The following is a 19,487-nucleotide window of genomic DNA, read 5'->3' on the forward strand; positions in this document are numbered from 1 at the left end:
GGTAGAACTTGTTAAAGAAAGTCCGATATTTAGCGGAGTCCATGCGGATGGTAACAGGTATGGGGCCGACTAAGCAGTCACCGACCGTACCTACCCACACATTTATTGCAAAGGGATGTTGTGCCGCATGGGGGCGCACACCGTGTGGGTTGTCCTGAGTCCACACATGAACATTGTGCTGATTGAATAAGCCTTCCCGAGTGAAACAAGCCTCATCCGTGAACAAAACATAGGCTGGAAAATTAAAGTCTTGAACACTTTCTTGGAGAAACCACTGCGCAAAAGCCAAACGTGCAGGATGATCTTGGGAGAGCAGTAACTGAACCCTTTGGAGATGAAAGGGGTGTAAAGAATCGTCGTGCCAGACACGCTGTACACTGCAACGAGACACTCCTAAGGCAGAGGCAACGGCACGTGTGCTGGTAGTAGGATTATTCTGGACGGCATTCAACACACTTTCTTCTATGGCAGGAGTTCGCATCGAATGTGGTCTGCCCGCACTACTCCTGTTACCTCTAAACCTCTAAAGCAGTTATTAATCAGTCCAAACTAGAGTTTGAACAGGTTAAGAGTAGAAAACTTGCTTCTTGCCCTAATGGTAGCTGAGCATTCTGGTCTCTTGCCAAAGCTATTGGCTGCAACTTTTGCCCATCTCTGCTCCCACCTCTGTCCAAACCAGATGGTTTTGATGTCACTTCAGCCAAGGATAAAGCTGACCTGCTAGCATCCCATTTTCCTTCCAACTCATGTATTTAGACCTTGTTAAAACACCTCCCACCATTCCCAACATGCTGCATTCAATGCCTCCTGTGGTGTTCCGTCAAAAGGATGTCAGAAGGATTTTGATGAATCTTGATGCAAAGAAAGCTCCAGGCCCCGATGGTATTTCTTGATTTGTTCTCAAAACTTGTGCTCTTAGAAGTTACTCCTGTTCTTTGCCACCTTTTTTCACTTTCTTATTCCAAAGGTGTTTTTCCTTCTGCTTGGAAATTTGCTCATATCCAGCCAGTTCCTAAAAAGGGTGACAAATCCCTCCCATCCAATTATCGTCCTATTGCAATTACTTCTACTCTTTCTAAAGTAATGGAGAAATCAATTAACTGCCAACTCTTAAACTACCTAGAAATCTTCTGTGTGATCAACGTTCGCCAGTATGGATTCCATCAGTTTCGATCCATTGGTGATATTCTGGCTTATGTTACTCATTTATGGACAAATTCAATGGAAAAGTTTGGTGAAACACAAGCAGTTGCTCTTGACATCTCAAAGGCTTTTGATCGTGTTTGGCCTATAGGTCTTCTAAACAAGCTTCCATCTTATGGTTTGCCAACTGTTTTTTGTAATTGGTTATACAGTTTTCTCTCTGATCACTCACTGAGGGTGATGGTAGATGGCTCTCTGTCTTCTAACTTCTCCACTAATGCTGGTCTCCCCCAAGGTTCAGTTCTTTCTGCCACACTTTTCCTCTTGTATATTAATGACCTTCTTCCATTGACTGGAAATCCTATCCAATAGTTTTGCCGATGATAGCACATTGCATTCCGCTTTCCATTTTGAAAAATTGAAAGATTGAGCCCTGCTCAATCAGCTTGAATTTCTCAAAAATCTGCTACCAATTCCTTAAATGCTGATCTCCAGGTAATTCTCCAGTGGGGCAAAGACAACTTAGTTGATTTCAACCCTCCTAAAACTCAGTCTTGTCTTATATCTCGCAAAAAGGATTCTTCTGCTCCTATGCTTATCTTTGGTGACACTCTGATTTCCAGGCAAAATGATATATCTCTTTTGGGGATTACCCTGACTTCTGATCTCTCTTAGCACAAGCACATTACAAATATTGCTTCCTCTGCTTCTAAAAAACTTGGTTTTCTCTTTCGCTCTCGGCGTTACTTTTCTTCCAAACAGCTGTTCACTCTGTACAAATCGCAAATCCGCCCTACCATGGAATATTGTCCCCACATCTGGGGTGGTGTTCCCAAAACCTCTCTCAGGCTTCTTCATTCTGTTCAGAAGAGGGCAGTTACGTTAATTAATGATTCATCTCTAACAGATTCTCTCCACTCGCTGTCTCATAGATGTACTGTTTCTGCTGCATGCCTCTTCTACAGATATTTCCATCGGCACTGTTCTTCTGAATTGGCTTCTATAATTCCTGCTCTCTCTCTCTCTCTCTCTCTCTTTCAAAACAGTCCGAACATGTGCCGCCACCAGCCAACATCCATTTACTGTCCAGCTTAAAACTCACAGAACTAACTTTTCATCTTCCTCGTTTATTCATTCAACTGCCGTTTTCTGGAACAACCTTCCTTCATATGTATTTCCTGAAAATTACAGTCTACAGAAGTTCAAGTCCAATGTCAACAAATATCTTCTTTCATCTTCTCAACCTCCAACCCAAGCATGGTACTAAGTACTATAGGTTCTAATACCTCTCGTGTTTGGGGTTTACATAAAAAAAAAAAAAAACTCTAAACTGACCACAAAACATGGCCAAAAATAGAAACCAATTACAGTAAAAAGAAGCAACTGTTAAGTCTCATTTTGTTGAATGGTCAATACCCTGCATTTTGAATATTAAACAAATCAATGCAATAGATGGCAATCAACAAAAGATTTATCAGCCTCATGAAATGTAAAACTGCCCATAGAATGCAAAGCTAAGTAACGCAAAAATATAAATTAGTGTATAGATCAGTGGTTCCCAACTGGTGTGCTGCGACCCTTTTCAAATATGCCTCGGGATTAAGAAAATTTCCATCGAGTTCAATGGCAATAACTATTTCAGTGTGCCATTGGTATTTTTCTTTTAACTTAGAAAGCATGACCTTGACTGACAAAACATTGGGAACCACTGCTACAGATGGTGGTATCCATCTATAGCAGTTAGGTGGATACCACCATCTAAGAATAAGAATTTAAAAAAATAATAATAATAATAATAAAGGAATAATGAAGAATAAAAATATGAAAGTAAATATAAATTAAAACAAACATAATTAGCTGCATGTTTCTGAAAATGTGTTAGTGAAATGGGTAAGTCCTGCAAGATGTGAATATAATGGTGTTGCAGATGTTTCTTTTCCTTTCTGTCTTTATTATTTTTACATTTATGTTCTTTATTCTTTATTATTCCTTTAATTATTTTTAACTATCATCTCTCTCTCTCTATATACATTTTTTTCCAAAGTACCTATTCATTTTCTTTCATTGTCCAATAGTTATTCATATCTTCATTTTTTTAATGAAATATGATTATTTTCAAATGTAGATGCAGTGTACAATTTCAATGCAGGTACCGAAATAGTTTAAGAAAAAATGCTACTCTAAATTTCATTTTTCTGCCTGAGAACAATACTGTTCCTCCTGTGTTGGTGACAGAGCTTGGCATAAGCTTTGCACAAATGAGTACAGTTGTCCAAGAGGTGACGTAATGTAACCCTTTTTTTAAATTTTTTTTAATTGAATAACATAACTTAGTACGTTAATCTGTTATTCATTAAAAACTCAAAGGCACTGTTGTTGTGACCAGTTTGGGTAGTAGCAGTAGTAGTAGTAGAGGCATGTGATAAAGGAAAGCAAGTGTGTGAGCTTATGCAGCATCAGCCAAAAAAAAAAAAAAAAAATTTACACAACCATTCCCTCTAAATATTTGTCCAGTTCTTCCTTAAATTTATTTAACCTATCAACTTCCACAACGACAGACGGAAGATTGTTCCAGCAATTAACCACCCGCTGGCTAAAGGCATTCCGCACATCTATTCTACATCTGTCTTTCTTTAATTTGAATTTATGCCCCCTTAGGTTTGTAATCTGAACAAGTGGAAGAATCCCATCAGAATTCAGCGTGCTCAAAACATTCAAGGCCTTACACACCTCAATCAGATCACTGTGCAGGTGCATAGTCTCCAGCTATTGCAATTTGGAAAACTTAAGCACTCTTGGTAAGAGGATCCTTTCATTCCCCTCACCAATCTTGTTGCCCTTCTCTGTACATGCTCAAGTAAATCTACATCCTTCCTAAAATGAGGCCTCCAGACCTGTACACAGTACTCAAGGTGTGGCCTGAAGATTGCCTTATACAGAGGGACAATCACCTCCTTTTTCCTGCTAGCAAAATTTCTATATATCATTGACAAAACCCCATGTTGTTGTTGTTGTTGGTTTGGATTTTATTGGCGCATTAGCATCTAAGGCTATAATGCGCCAAGACCAGACAAAACCCCATGACCAGCCCTGGCAGCCAGTCTGCATTGCTCAGAAAACTTCATATCTGACTGCACAATTACTCCCAGGTCTTTTTCATTTTCTACCACATTACGTGTGGTACCACACAGTTGGTACGTTTCTTCAGTTGCTACTTCTCAGCCCATCTGTCCAAATTTTCTAGATCCTGTTGCAGCGGCAGCACACCGCTATTACTGTCATTAACAACCCTGCCAACCTTTGTATCAACTGCAAACTTCGACACTCAGCCTGGTATACCTTCATCAATATCATTGATAAATATACAAAACAACAGTGGCCCAACGTCGAACCCTGTGGGACTCCACTAATAACATTAGTCCATGAAGAGTAGCACCCATTGATTACCACCCTCTGTTTTCTCTCACTCAACCTTCCTTTTATCCATTGTAGCAACTTACCCTTGATACCATTCTGCTCCAATTTGTACAATAGTCTTCCATGCGCAACAGTGTCAAAAGTTTTCCTGAAATCCAAGTATATATCAAAATTATTTTTTGCATCCAGTCCCTTTGTAACCACTTTGTGGTTACAAAGGGACTGGAAAGTCTTGTCTGACAAACAAATTTGTCAGGCAAGACTTTCCCTTAACAAACCCATGCTGTGTCTGAATTATTGCTGCAGTCTTGTTGATCATCTCACAGCAAGTAACCTTAATTAGCAACCTTGTGGCAAGCAGTGTCTGTCAGAAAACTTTCAATTTTAAAATGTAATTTTAATTAACTAAATAATAAAATCCCTGAGGTAGACTGTACTGCTTGGATGCACATTTACATTTCAGTTTGGATTACATTTTTTAAAGGATATTAAATTTATAATCATATACTAGTTGTTAACATTTATTGTTCAGGTGTTTACTGACAACTACCAGCTAACTAGACTAACAGTAACTTCACTCCTACTGAATGGCATTTCAGGTTCTTTGATAATTTTTTTTTTTTTAATTTAAGGGAAGACGAGTAACACAAAACATATTATCCTACGATGAATTGCAATATGGTAAAACTACTTTCAAAATGGTGTCTGTTGTATCACAGTTTTGGCAATAAACGACTCTGATTTCAGTGGGTTAACTTTACCAAAGTTAACTGAGATTAGCAGTGGGAAAGATACAAGTTTCATTACATTGATGAATTGAAATGGAATCTATGAGATCCACATGCATACACCTTTTTAGACCATGCATAATTCTAACACAGACTTTCAATATTTACTCAAGATAAAACTTCAAAGTTAGGAGTAAAGTGACATCTAAAAAAACATAAGACATAATTTAAAACTTGAAAAGGATTCTAAGTTAACAGGATTTATAATGTAAATTAACCAGATAAGAATCCATTGTCTTATATAAAAAAGTATTTCTTACTATCCCCACCATAAATGAAATTATCATTGCAACTTGTAGGAAAGGCATACTCAGATAGTGTGAAAACCTTGGGTTTTTATTTACCTTAAACTCAATAATAAAGCAAGAGACCTTTAGCTAGCCAATTCATCAAATATACTTTACAAATCAAACAAACTTACCTTCTGTTTTCTTTTTTTATCATTAAGAATATGGAAAATAAGTGGAATTCCAAATGCCAGGGTCTTGCCACTGCCCTAGATACAAAGTATATAAAATAATATACAAAACTTGGTAACATAAATAAAAAGCATCACTAAATTCGGGAGTTATTAGGGAAAAATTAAAAAAACTATGTTTTATTTTCAATAAATTACCTAAATGAATTGACCTTACCACAGGAAATTTTAGGCATTTAACGAATTTCAGCACCTTTACTACTTGCCTCAGTTGTAGTATATCGTGCATTACACATTTTGATATTTCACTTTTGTCTTGAACATACATATTTGCTAAAATATTGTAGCTTTAATTGATTTTCTCATAAACTGTCATTTTTATACAATCATGAGTATTACTTTTCACACAAATGCATGAAGATTGTTTTGACTTGCATTGGGTTGTTTGCTTTTGCCATTTTATTATTGCCAAGTATAATGAAAAAATAATGTGTTTTTCTTCAGAGGTTTATCATAATTCCTTTCTTTTATATTACATTAATTTTAGCAATGAAAAACGTGGATAATACTGATTCAGAAACTAAAATTTCTCATAATGAATCAGGTTCTGGATCAAGAGATATTTCCAATTTATTTAGGCGCCTCCGTAGCCAGGTGGGAAGGAGCAGCAGTGCGTAGCACATGCTTCTTGATTAAAAAACCGGGGTTCGAGCCCGTCACCACCAAATACGGAGGATGCGGAAAGGTCAGGGAATGACCACCGCATATCCCCGGAGCAATATGGCCTTAGTTGCTAATGCTCTTAAAAACCAAATAACAAAACAAACAAAACCAATTTATTGTATGATATTACATTAGTTCAGAAGATGAAGATGATCTTGGAACTAGACAATTGTTTTTATTGTAAATTAAGTATCATAAATTTTGCTTTCAACAAGATTATAAATAGAATTTTATTGGACTAATTTTGATGGTAGGGATTGCTTCACAGTGATAGATCAGAACATTTGGGGAGGATAGGAGTTTACTAGTGTGTTGTACACTCCTATTCTCCTTTCCCCAGAGATCTTAAGTGGTTAATCACTTAAGAAAACATGTTTGGTTCAGCTTAACTCAGACTTTTTTTTTTTTTTTTTTATTATTCTAAAAAAAAATTAATCCAAATCTAACTTACTTTCTGTGGTTTTTTTCTATTAAAAATCTGTTGAACTGATTAATGGGAGGTTTATGAAGAGAACTTTACTGCTTGTAAGTTAGAATTAAAAAAAATAATAATAATAAAAATCTGGAAAAGGCTATATACAGATAGTCTTCTATTTATGACAGGAAGATATTCTTAGAAAGAATGACACTAAAAAATAAATAAATAAACTGAGAACACTGAAATTGCAAAACTGATGATATTATTATTTCAATATTTCATTGAAATAATCACTATAAATAAATTTATTCCTATGAGAAAATATCTGTCCATAGTTTGTGAATTACGCTTTAAATTTTTTTTTTTTAATCTGCTGGTGCTGAATTAGCTCATAGTGCAGTGGTAGTAACAAGCATCAAACATGGCAATCACCACCTATGTTCACTGGCTTTGCTATTAAAATGTAGTTGTGTTTGGAAACAAAAACAATCCAAAAATTAACAATTATATCTTCCAAAATATGAAGCGACATGATGAATTATTCATAATATTTGCCAGCATTGACACAAATCATCATTGTGGTTCAATGTAAGTTAAGTATCCAATCTATGTTTCACAAATTTGCCTGCATTGAATCATTTGCATTTCTAATTTCACCACTACAAGAGATTTCTTTCTATGACCTTTTCTGACATTTTCCCAGCCATATCTGTAGGAAATATAGCAATCTGAATACCATTTGTATACTGTCATAATATAAACCTACAAATAAATTTTCTTTTAACTGCCATATAATTAACTCATTTTGGGTTCTTGGTTGTGCAGTCAAGCTAACAAGCTATTGTCATACGTATCACCATATTTTTCCACATATTAATGTTCCTATTCACACTAGACTTTCTAAGGCACTGCATAGCGGCACAGACAAATCACTACCACCAAATGCTGTATTTAGTTTCTAACCATCAACAGCATTCTGAAAATTACCAATTTAGTGTTTCTTAGAACAGTGCCACTCAGAATTGTGCACAGTGATCTGGATAATCCTTTCTAATTGCACTGCAAGATATGAAAGGTTTTCACTTTATCTCCTTTAAACTATAAGAATACCTGATTGACTAACCCCAAATGGATGTTTCCATTCACATTAGACTTTCTAACATTTTTATAATCCCAGAACCACCTTAAAATGTTTTTACTTTGCTCAAATATCAGTTGCTGATCAACTTTCACGTCGATCGGCTACTGGATTTCCTGAAAAATAAAAGAGTAATGTATGCTACATGTCTTAATTATAAAACACAAATAACTTTATACAAATTAATCAAGGCATTTAAGACATAACTATTGAAAGTGTTTATAAATAATTGTGAATAATCTTACACATCACTTTTCTATCATAAGTTTATAATTTTTTTTATCTGTGGTAAGTTTCTTAATATTTAAACAATTTATGAAATTGCATATCATTTTAAATGCCTACTGTGGCAAGCATGTTCTTAGAACTAATTTTTAATCTTGAAAGAAACATCAGATAAAAAAGGAAAGCATCATAAATCAATTTTTTAAAGACAATTACACCAAAAGCCAGATTCAAAAACAGTATTTTATATGGAAAATAGCAGAAAAACAAAATTAGACAGCATCAGAAGAAAACATAACAATTTATGTGAATAATATCTACTTACAGTCTCCGCAGCTCCAAGAATATCTTTGTGGTCCCTTATGGCCGACGGAAGAGTCAAAGCTTGAATAGGTGTTGGTGCTGTAAAACTCAAATCTGATAAAGCCTTTAGAACAGGTTCGGGAACAAACAGATCTTTCCAAGCAGACATGTCAATATTTTCTGTGGAACACCATATTATTCCAGAATTCAGTATTATTAATCATAATATATTTAACTAATTAAATGTAACTTAAGTTTTTAGCTTCTGAACTATTAAGACTGTCCAAAATCAAAACATTTTCAGAGAAATTTCATTTAATAAACTTTATATAAACCTATAATCAATAAATAATTATATCTGCTAATAATCACTATAATGAATGAGAGGGCCTATCAAAGAGTTCTGTTTGTTTGTTTGTTATATGGTTTTTAGGGGCATTAGCAACTAAGGCCATATTGCTCCGGGGATATGCGGTGGTCATTCCCTGACCTTTCCGCATCCTCCGTATTTGGTGGTCACGGGCTTGAACCCGGTCTAATCAAGAAGCGTGTGCTACATACTGCTGCTCCTGCCCGCCTGACTACGGAGGCACCCGTAGCCAGGTGGGCGGTTCAAGGCTGATTCAAATAACACACAGTTAAAATTACTTACATACTACCAGAATGTATCCTCCTTGAAAATGAAGTCTTTTTCCATGATGCTACTACTACCTACTAGGGCTCACAATACCGGTCAAAATCTTAATACCGGTATTTTAGTATTTTTAATTTATGAAACCGGGATATGGGTATTCCAAAAAAAAACATTTTTTGCAATAAATTTTGATGACGATTAGGTGCAATAAAGTAAGGAAAAAACAAGTAATTACTCGAATTCACATTTTAAATCAAACTTTTATTACAATAATAAATAATCTAGCAAAAATTATGAGACATACAGGTATTCTGAAAACCAAAAAAAAAAAAAATAAGCACCCACACTATCTGTCCGAATAAAGTGAGCTCTTAAGAAACTCAATAGTGTTATCGTTTAAACTGGATATAATTTTGGTACATATTTAATTAGCGGCAGAAAACGTCCTTTTGGATTCTGTGCTAGTTGGTGCTTTGTACCGAGATAGTTGTAGACAAGTTGCAATTTAACCTCCCCCTTATTCCCTCATCTTCAAAAAACCTTATTTCCTTTTTATCAAAATAAAAATTTTTTACTTTTTATGGCACTATATCTGTATTAACGAAAGAAGGGGACTGACGGTTAAGCTTGGTGAGGAAACCAAATCTAAGTGGGGGGGGATTATTTATTAATTTTTATTTCCCTGTACACCTTAGTATTTCCGTCAGTGGCCATCGTTATGATTTTCGTACAGCAGTTCCCCTCAAGCCACCTGACTGCATTAAAAAATGAGAATTTCCAGGAGCTGAGGGATATTCCTCCCCCACACACGAGTATATATATTATATATCATATATGTATTATATGTGACTGTCAGTTTCTCAAGAGCAATGACACAAATATAAAATAAAAGTCATTTATCATACAAAACTACTTACAATACATAACTGGTATTCATTTACATCTAATCTATTCATTTTTCTCATTTAATCTGTTAATAAGTGCTATCATTTCCATAAAATTTCTCTCAATTAACAATTTCAACAGCTTCAAACACTAAACTAATTCAATCTTAATGACTTCCTCATATTTCTCTTAATCAGCAATATCAATTCTCTTCACACCAGCAATCCATAAGTGGCTAACTTAATACTAACAATTCCATGTAATCTCTCTTAATTTAGCAATATCAATTCTGTTTACAACTTCAACCAATAAACCGACTCAATACTGAATGTTTCCTTATTTCTCGTGTTTCTTCAACTTCAACCTTACTCTAAAATAATCTCCCGCTTTATCTAAGTACCATTTCCAATACAACACAGTTTAGAGGACTTACCATCCTTCTCTTTCATGGTGGGATTCCTTTGTGTGGGTTCCTTCCACGGAGTGTGGTAATGTCTCTCTCTCTCTTCTTAATTGAACTCTGCATCCCTGCTGTATAGCTCTTCCAGTACTGTCTTATTTCGGTATTTCGAGAACAGTTCTCTGTTAATATTGAAGGAAATTACCACAGCAGCAGTAGTAGAAGCCAGGGCACTATCTGACTGGCTTGTTATTCAATTTCTGGATTAATTCTAGCACAGGAACGTGCCCAGCGGAACCCTTCACTATATAGCTGCACTCCCAGAACTGGACCCAAACTACCTGGAAGTCTACAACCCCTCCGAACAACAACCACAAACTCCTCTTTTGGTGTGAGTACTTTATTTATTTCCTTCTCATTTATTTATTTATTTATTTATTGAATTGATTGCAAAGTTACAATCGCCACTTGTACTACTTTTTTATATGCAAGCTTTTGTGCAATCCCCTTTGGGGTTTGCACAAAAGCCATTTACCTATCCCCCTCTATCTAATTTAAACCTGACCCAATCACAGTGTTATTCTTTAAACTCACTCTTCTTCCTTTGGTGGGAAAAACAGAATATTTTTCCCATACAACGAAATGCTTTCATCTTTTACCTCAAGATCACCTATTCACAATACCTTTGAACTGCTCCATACCGACACCCTTTCCCAAAATGCACTAAGTGTCGCATACTCAAGTAGCGGTGTGATAGAGGGATTGTTCAAAAGCTTTTAATTTATACTTTCCGCACCTGCCATACCACTGTTTGCCATATTCCTTAATTGCACTACCAGGCCTACTGCCACTAATGGAAATATTTCCGTAATGATTTTTCGTTATTCCTTAAGTGCTTTACTTCCACACACAGTATACTTGTAAGATTTTATGTCTTACAGTTTCACGACATTTTCAAGTTTCCACTGCATCTGTACTGTTTGTTTGTTATTTGGTTTTTAGGAGCATTAGCAACTAAGGCCATACTGCTCCGGGGATATGCGGTGGTCATTCCCTGACCTTTCCACATCCTCCGTATTTGGTGGTCACGGGCTCGAACCCCGGTCTAATCAAGAAGCATGTGCTACGCACTGCTGCTGCTGCCCACCTGGCTATGGAAGCGCCTGCATCTGTACTGTGTATAACAATCCCTCATTTGCAAATTCAGCAGTATTAATAATTTATTGTTATCAATTTTATAACCTTTATGTGAAATCATGGATAATTAATTTTTAAATTAGTACCGAAAAACTGGCATTTTTACTACTAATAATAACAAAAAAAGCAAGGGTGCCACCTGGTATTCTTGTTGTGCTTTCAATAATATCCTCCCTGCTGTCAAATCCTTTGTTAAGCTGCACTTTCAGTTTATGTGAAAGACAGAGGGAGAGAGAAATCACAAGGGGCTACACACTAGGATAGCAAAGGTGAATATGATATTACATGAACATTCTTTAACCAAATATTCAACTGTAGGCAAGGTGTTGTGGGATGTGCCTTATCAGAATGAAGGAGCGAAATGACATCTTTCCCATTACTGAGAATTTTTCTTTCTAAGCACATCAAACATATGTACAAACCTCTCAACTGATGTCTGATTCACAGATTCACCTTCAGCATGGTACCCATGGTGAACTAGGCCGAAAAATGCTAATACAGTACCGTATATTACACCTTGACATTTTATCACACCCACTATTATTATTTTATTTTATTTTTTTCATTTACTTTTCAAAAACCTATTGGAATGCTGTGTGTGTGTGTGCACTTTTTTTTTTAATAACACAGTGTGCTAACATTGTTAAGTGTTAATAGCTTCTACATCAGGAGCTATAAACACTACTTCCTATTCCTTTTCTAGTTACATGGGAATATAACAAATATTATAATAAAACAAACCAAACTACCCAGTTAAACTGGGTAGTTTGTTTGTTCAGAAACTATTTTTGTTTCTATTTTGTTTAGAAACTATTTTCCTCTGCATGGCGCAGAGGAAACAAAAAATTACAAGTATTCCAATAACATGGGATTTGAATCCAGGCCTTTTCCACAAAGTGAGAAAGAACGGTAGTAGTAGCCACATGCTAGCTATATGAGGACCTTTTAAATACAAATGATTGATTAGGTTTTCATGCAGAGAGTGTTACATTGCAGTAATCATCTAGTAAAGAAATAAATAAATCCAACACTAACATGAAATTACTGATAAATAACACAAGAAATTAACTGAAATGAAACTGCAAAATATAAACAGCAAATTTCATAAACACTTTAAATTTCAATACCTTTCAAAGATTTTTCATCCTCATTGGTATCGACAGAAGCAGATGTTTCTATTTCTTTCTTCATTTTTTTGCAAGAACTATTGTTTTCATTCTTAAGTTCCAGAGATTTCCGCTTATAGTTTTGGTTGCATATATCAGGTTCCCTGACCACTTTCTCACGAGCATTTTCTGCAATCTTTACCTTTCTTAGCTTTTTTAGTTTTTTTTCCTTCTTCTTTGTTTCGTTGCTCTTAAAAAAAAAAAAAAACAACAATAATCACATTTTTATATATAACAAAATAATTATAATTACAAATTTTGGAAAATTTTAAATAGATAACCTGTAAATTTATAATTTAGCTAACTTCTGAATGCTATTTTCTTACTCTGATCCCCATCTAACATATAAATTATTGCATATTACTAATATGCCATGTTAGGGTATGGATTTCATATGTAGCCTGATCTGAGTCAAATCATGTCAATAACAATGCGTAGAACTTATCTGAAACCTTTACATTAAGAACAGTTTTAAGTTAGGAGTGTCAGGGGTTCGGCAGATTTGTTTATAAACTAAGAGATTATGGGGCAGAACTCTGTGGAGGTATATAGTTCTCTTGCCCCCTCCCCCCAATTTTGCTTCACAACAAAATCTGCCCTAATAATAGGTACACATGAACTTACAGATAATATAGCAATACCTCTTAGCCTGGGTTGACCTGCCACTAATATAAAACAACTTCAACTTACTTATGTTAGAGATTAAAATATGTACATTACATCTCTACAGAAGCCTTATGTGCTTATCAAAAGTGAATTGATATTATAAAAATCAAAAAACAATTAGTTGAGCAGTCTAATTTTCATCTGATAACTCTCTTAATACTATTTTTTTTAATGTAGACATGGGAAAATAATTACAAATAAGGTCCAAATGTATTGAATAATACAAATAAAGTGCAAATACAAACCAATAATAATAATAATAATTATTATTATTATTTACTCAGTTTATTTCTTTCTCCAATCACTGCTTTGTATAACATGCAAGCCAGAGGAATGCAAAAAGGATAGTTACATAGGTTATTTATATAGTTACAATAATATATACAATTGTTATTTGATATGTAGATAAATGTAATGAAGTTAAAATATAAATAGAATTAGATAACTGAGATTCTGGAAAGGAGTTTTTGAAATTCCCTGGTGTGTTGAAGATGGATTGCTAAGTTCCATACTGTATAGTTATACAAGGTGAGAGTCCCTGCTTCCTTCAATTGATTCTTTGCAGCTAGGTGTCCTCTCAAGAGTTCAGGAATAACTCAAGCAAGGCTGCGACACAAGTTCTCCTGGATTTTTTTTTTTTTTTGGATGCCTCATTTTCAATTAGGCTGTAAAGGTCAATATGAAGTTCATTTAAATAATTTATGGTGTTTGTTTGAAACATACTGTTCAGGCAGGCAAAGTTGTTAACTATTATCCTTAAGGGAATAAGAGAATATTGTGTGCTCCCCTCACAGGACAATATCATTTATGTTAGAAACAGCAATTTGTTTTGGTCAGTAATTTCAAATGTGGTGATATTTTTTGCTAGGACAAGGAGCTTTCAAGGTGCCAAGTCAATGTTACCATGTAATATTTTTCAAGTTTTAGTGGACAGCATCCCTCCTAGTCAGTTTAGCCATTTTAAGATCCAATATTAAATGCCAAATATCTTTTCTTGGTGGAATGCCATTGTAGAGGACAAGATCTCTGAAGCACAGAGAGGATAAGCATGACATCTTGTTATATAATGGCATATACCAGGAACATGTTATGGCAACCTGTTAAATACTGCATGATTGCCCAAAATGCCACAAGCCTTCTTTCTTGTTTGTCAGTAATGCTCCTTGAAAAGTGAGATTTTACTTTTCAAGATTTTTCACTCAGATTTCAGGAGCATTTCTGACAAAAAAAAAAAAAAAAAACAATCATCCTAGGTTACACTAAGGTCTGTGTGGGATGAAGCTTTCTATACTATATTTTCATTGATAAATGACTGGATATTGTTTTTATAGCACCTTTTTGTGAAAGTCATTTGTGCAACTTTTTCATGGTTTAGTTATAACTCCAAAATCTCTAAATAATCAACAAGTAGGTTGATTTGGGCAGCAGCAGTTTGGTTACACTCCCCTTGCCGATGTTTTAAAATCGGGAACTCGTTTTCCTAATTTAAAACAGCGGGATGGGGGGGAGATAAACACCCTCAAGGCTGAGGCAGTCTGGAGGGTGCACACGTAAGTAAATTTTAACCTTATATTTTTACTTAGCTATTTTATTTATTCTTTTTTTTTATTTTTTATTTTTTTGTTTTGAGCAGTGCAGCAAAAGCCCGTAGACACCTTGCATAAGGTCGTTGAAAACACAAACTTCAAGATGAACAAACGAAACACAACTTACTTTTATTTTAAACTTTACGATCTTTTTTTTACCAATATGCTTCACAAGATTATAGTCAGCTAGCTCCTCTATTCCTGCAAAGTCATCAAAATCCCCACTAGCAAATAATTCGGGATCAATGCGAACAGGTTTCCACTTAACTTTACCAAATTGTACAACGCTACCAGCCATATTTGCAATATGGTTTATGTTCAACACGTGCTGCGTGAGTATGAAATATACTCTCGTGAAAAGGATGTCATAGATTATGTAGTTATTTGGAAGCACGATGGCAACCTGTATTTACATAGCCTGTCACTCTTCTTTTAACCATGTTTAGATTAGGTTAGCATTATTTGAATTCTAGGTTGAGATTTAAGTTCCCATCAAACATCCAAACCACGTGATAATATGCCAATAAATATACAGTAGAACCAATTTCCTGCAGCGCTATTTAAATGAATGTCTAGGTGGCGCTGGAGTTTGTAATTTCAATTATAATTACTTCCCGTTGAAGGGATATTAGTGGGATTGGCGGCCTCCGTAGCCGAGTGGGCAGGAGCGGGAGTGCAGTAGCACACGCTCTTTGAGTAGACCGGGGTTCAAGCCCCTGACTGCTGAATACGGTCGATCTGCCAACCCGCACTGGACCCAGCGTGGCAGATTATGGTCCATTTCCCTCAGCATGAATTGTTGAGAAGGCTTCCACCCTGCAGTGGGTTGATAATGGCTGCACTTTACTTAGTGGGATTGTAGCACAAGTTAGCCAATCTGTGCAGTAAAGTTGGAAGATCGGAAATTGCAAATTGGCTAAGAATGTTGCACAGATTAATTTCCCAAGGTAGTGTGCCTTTCATATAGTTTATTATTTTTTCCCCAATTGTAACTTATAGGTACCGTGCATAGTTGAAGGTTGAGAAGGATAAAGAACTTGTTGACTTAGATTTTATGTGTTTCCAAACTAACAGCATAACCCCTCCTCCCTTCTTATCTTGTCTGTCCTTTCTATACACATTGTACTCCCCATATTAAAATTCTGCATTTTTTATATCTGTCGTATAAAAACATTATGGGAATCCTGTTGTCTCGAAACTTTACTAGACATGTTGAACAGACAACTTATGTGATCGAGACCGGCTAATTTTCGTAAAATCGGACAGATGCTAGACTATTGGGATTTTCCCTTGTAGAGAATCTGAGTCCTCATTTTGAATTTAAATCAATGTTTTGAAATTAAATCAAATTTCAAAACATTGATTTAAATTCAAAATGAGGATTCAGATTCTCTACAAGAGAAAATCCCAATAGTCTAGCATCTGTCCGATTTTAAGAAAATTAGCAGGTTTCGATCACATAAGTTGTCTGCCCAACATGGCTTTATATCCCAATAACTACCACTGTGCTACCGCTCAGACAATATAAGCATTACTCATATCCTGTCTGCGCGGATAGCACAATGGTATCGTCACCGACCTCCCCACACTGGGTGGAAAAGGCCTGGGTTCGAATCCCGTCGATGACGCGAGGAACTTTAATGGGCTTTTTTAACTCCTTGGCTGAGTTAGTTGGTTAAAGGCGTAGATAGCAAGGTTTTTCTCCCGAGTAACTGGGGTTTTTTTCCAGCAAAATAGGCAAATCAACCATAGAACATACGCAATTTACAGACACAAATAAGGGTTAATGTATTTAAAATATTCTGATGTCCTAATAACATTCGCCTTTGACCAACAATTCAAGTTCATCAGTTTATTTATTATACTCCTAAAATTAGCATTATTAGAGGCATATGATGCAAGAAAGCAAGCTTATGCAGCATCAGCCAAAAAAAAAAAAAAACTCCCATTTCACTCCTCTGTTCATTCGAAATACCTGTCCAGCTGAGCCGTAAATTTATTTAGGCTTTCAACTTCCACAACAAGAGATGGAAGTCTCTTCCACCAACCAACTACCCGCTGGCTAAAGGCAGATTTCCGCACATCTATCCTATATCTGTCTTTCCTCAATTTGAATTTATGCCATCTCAGGTGATTATTCTGAGCAAGAGGCAGAATCCCATCAACATTGAGCATGCTCAAACCATTCACGGCTTTATACACTTCTATCAGATCACCTCACCGGTGCCTAGTCTCCAGACACTGTAATTTGCAAAACTTAAGCCTTTCTTCGTAAGAGCAGCCCTTTGTTCCATTCACTAACCTTGTTGACCTTCTCTGTACTCGTCCCAGCAGCTCGACATCCTTCTTGAAATGAGGTCTGCAGACCTGTATACAGTACTCAAGGTGTGGCCTGACCATTGCCTTATAAAAGGGAATGATCACCTCCTTATCCCTGCTAGAAAAATTCCTGTATATCATTGATAAGACACAATGAGCTACTCTTGCAGCCCGTATGCACTGCTCAGAGAACTTCATATCTGCCTGCACAATCACCCCCAGGTCCTTTTCATTCTCTACTATTGTCAGTGTAGTACCAGAGAGTTGATAAGTTGCTCTGGGGTTGCTGTTTCCCATATGTAGTACTTTACATTTGTCAATGTTAAACTTCATTTGCCACCTCTCAGCCCACCTGTTCAACCTTTTCAGATCCTGTTGGAGCAACATAGCGTCAGTAGTGTGCTTAACAACCCTGCCAACTTTTGTATCGTCTGCAAACTTGGACATTAAGCTTGATATACCATCATCAATATTATTTATAAATACAGAAAACAATAATGGATCCAAAACTGAACTCTGAGAGACTCCACCAATAACATTAGTCCACAATGAGCAGTGTCCATTGATTACCACTCTCTGTCTTCTCCCCCTCAACCACCCCTTAATCCATAGCAGCAATTTGCCTCCAATGCCACACTGCTCCAATTTGTGCAGCAGTCTTCCCTGTGCAACAGTATCAAAAGCCTTTCTAAGATCCAAGCATATAATATCAAAGTTATTCCCTGCATCCAGTTCCTTTGTGACTGCATCATAGTATCCAATCAAATTGGTCAGGCAAGACTTCCCGTTAACAAAACCATGCTGTGTCCGAGCTATAACTGAAGTCTTGTCTAAATGATCCTGCAGTGCTTCTTTAACCAGTGCCTCCATTAATTTTCCTGGAACAGAAGTTAAGCTCACAGGTCTATAATTACTTATGTCAGCCTTTGATCCTTCTTTGTGAATTGGGGTCACATTTGCACATCTCCAGTCTGTGGGTACCTCCTCTGAGTCCAAGAAAGCTCTCATAATTATGGCTAAGGGTTTGCTTACTTCCTTTGCTGCCTCCTTTAATATAACTGGATAGATCCCATCCACCCCAGGTGCCTTTCTTGGTTTATCTTCAACAATGTGTCCTCCACTTTACTCTCGGTTATTACAAGATTATCTAGCTTACTGCCAGAGTTGAATACACATCTGGCAATCCCCTCGCTGAATAACTCCTCATGTGTGAATGTCGATGCAAAATATTCATTTAGTTTGTTAGCTACCTGAGCAGGATCATCAACAGTTGTACCATCGATATCAAGTCGACCAATCTGATTCATCCCCTTCCTTCTAGAGTTTACATAAGAAAAGAACTCTTTACTGTTTTTCTTTACATCCTTTGCCAAAGATTTCTTGTAATCTTCCTTCGCCCGCCTAACCTCCTTTGTAACTTTGTTACAGATCAACTTATATCTATCATGGGCTTCTGCGACACGTGTTAATTTATATGTATCCCAAGCATTTTTCTTCTCTGTCATATGTCTGATTAGTTCATCTGACATCCATTTAGGCCTAAACTTTGAACAATATTTCTTAGTTGGTATGTAAAGCCTAGTAGCTTCCAAGATAAGTTCTTTGAATGCTTCCCATTTTGAATTTGCTGTTGGTAACATCATCAGTTGGTCCCACTGTACAGAATTTAAATACTGTCTCAGACCATCGTAGTCGCCTTTACGAAAGCAATAACCCTTCCCTTTACCTTTGATGGTAGTTACCTCTTTGAGTAAATCCCACTTCAGCACACTGTGATCACTGCCACCTAGTGGTTCCTTTATCCAGATTCTTAATGCATGAAGTATCACTATTGATAATCAGATCAAGAATATCACTCCATCTAATTGCCTCCCGAACATGCTGATGTAGAAAACAATCATCCAATAAATCCACAAAGGCCTTGCTAGTGTGTCAGTGACCAACCCAGAAATTCCAGTCAATATCTGGGAAATTAAAATCTCCCATTATAAGACTCTCTGATTTACTGGCCCATTCTATTTCCCTGTACAGTTTCTTATTATACTCATCAGAGTCATTAGG

At 36.2% G+C, this 19,487-nt stretch overlaps 1 protein-coding gene across 1 annotated transcript in view; it reads right to left on the reverse strand.

Annotated features, from left to right (window-relative positions):
• LOC150087586 (ATP-dependent RNA helicase DDX24) overlaps positions 1 to 15,537 on the reverse strand; it is a 70,173-nt gene extending 54,636 nt beyond the window's left edge. Inside the window, exons 1-4 of the mRNA XM_090372150.1 lie at positions 15,235 to 15,537; positions 12,817 to 13,045; positions 8,596 to 8,753; positions 5,770 to 5,844 (exon numbers count right to left, since the gene is read on the reverse strand). Coding sequence (XP_090228276.1) covers positions 5,770 to 5,844; positions 8,596 to 8,753; positions 12,817 to 13,045; positions 15,235 to 15,405 — 633 coding nt within the window. The 5' untranslated portion in view covers positions 15,406 to 15,537. The remainder of the gene's footprint in view (positions 1 to 5,769; positions 5,845 to 8,595; positions 8,754 to 12,816; positions 13,046 to 15,234) is intronic.
• Positions 15,538 to 19,487: the final 3,950 nt, after the last annotated feature.

Source organism: Mastigoproctus giganteus, chromosome 4 (genome assembly GCF_048544385.1).
Source record: "Mastigoproctus giganteus isolate SK-2022 chromosome 4, ASM4854438v1, whole genome shotgun sequence".
NCBI lineage: Eukaryota > Metazoa > Arthropoda > Arachnida > Uropygi > Thelyphonidae > Mastigoproctus > Mastigoproctus giganteus.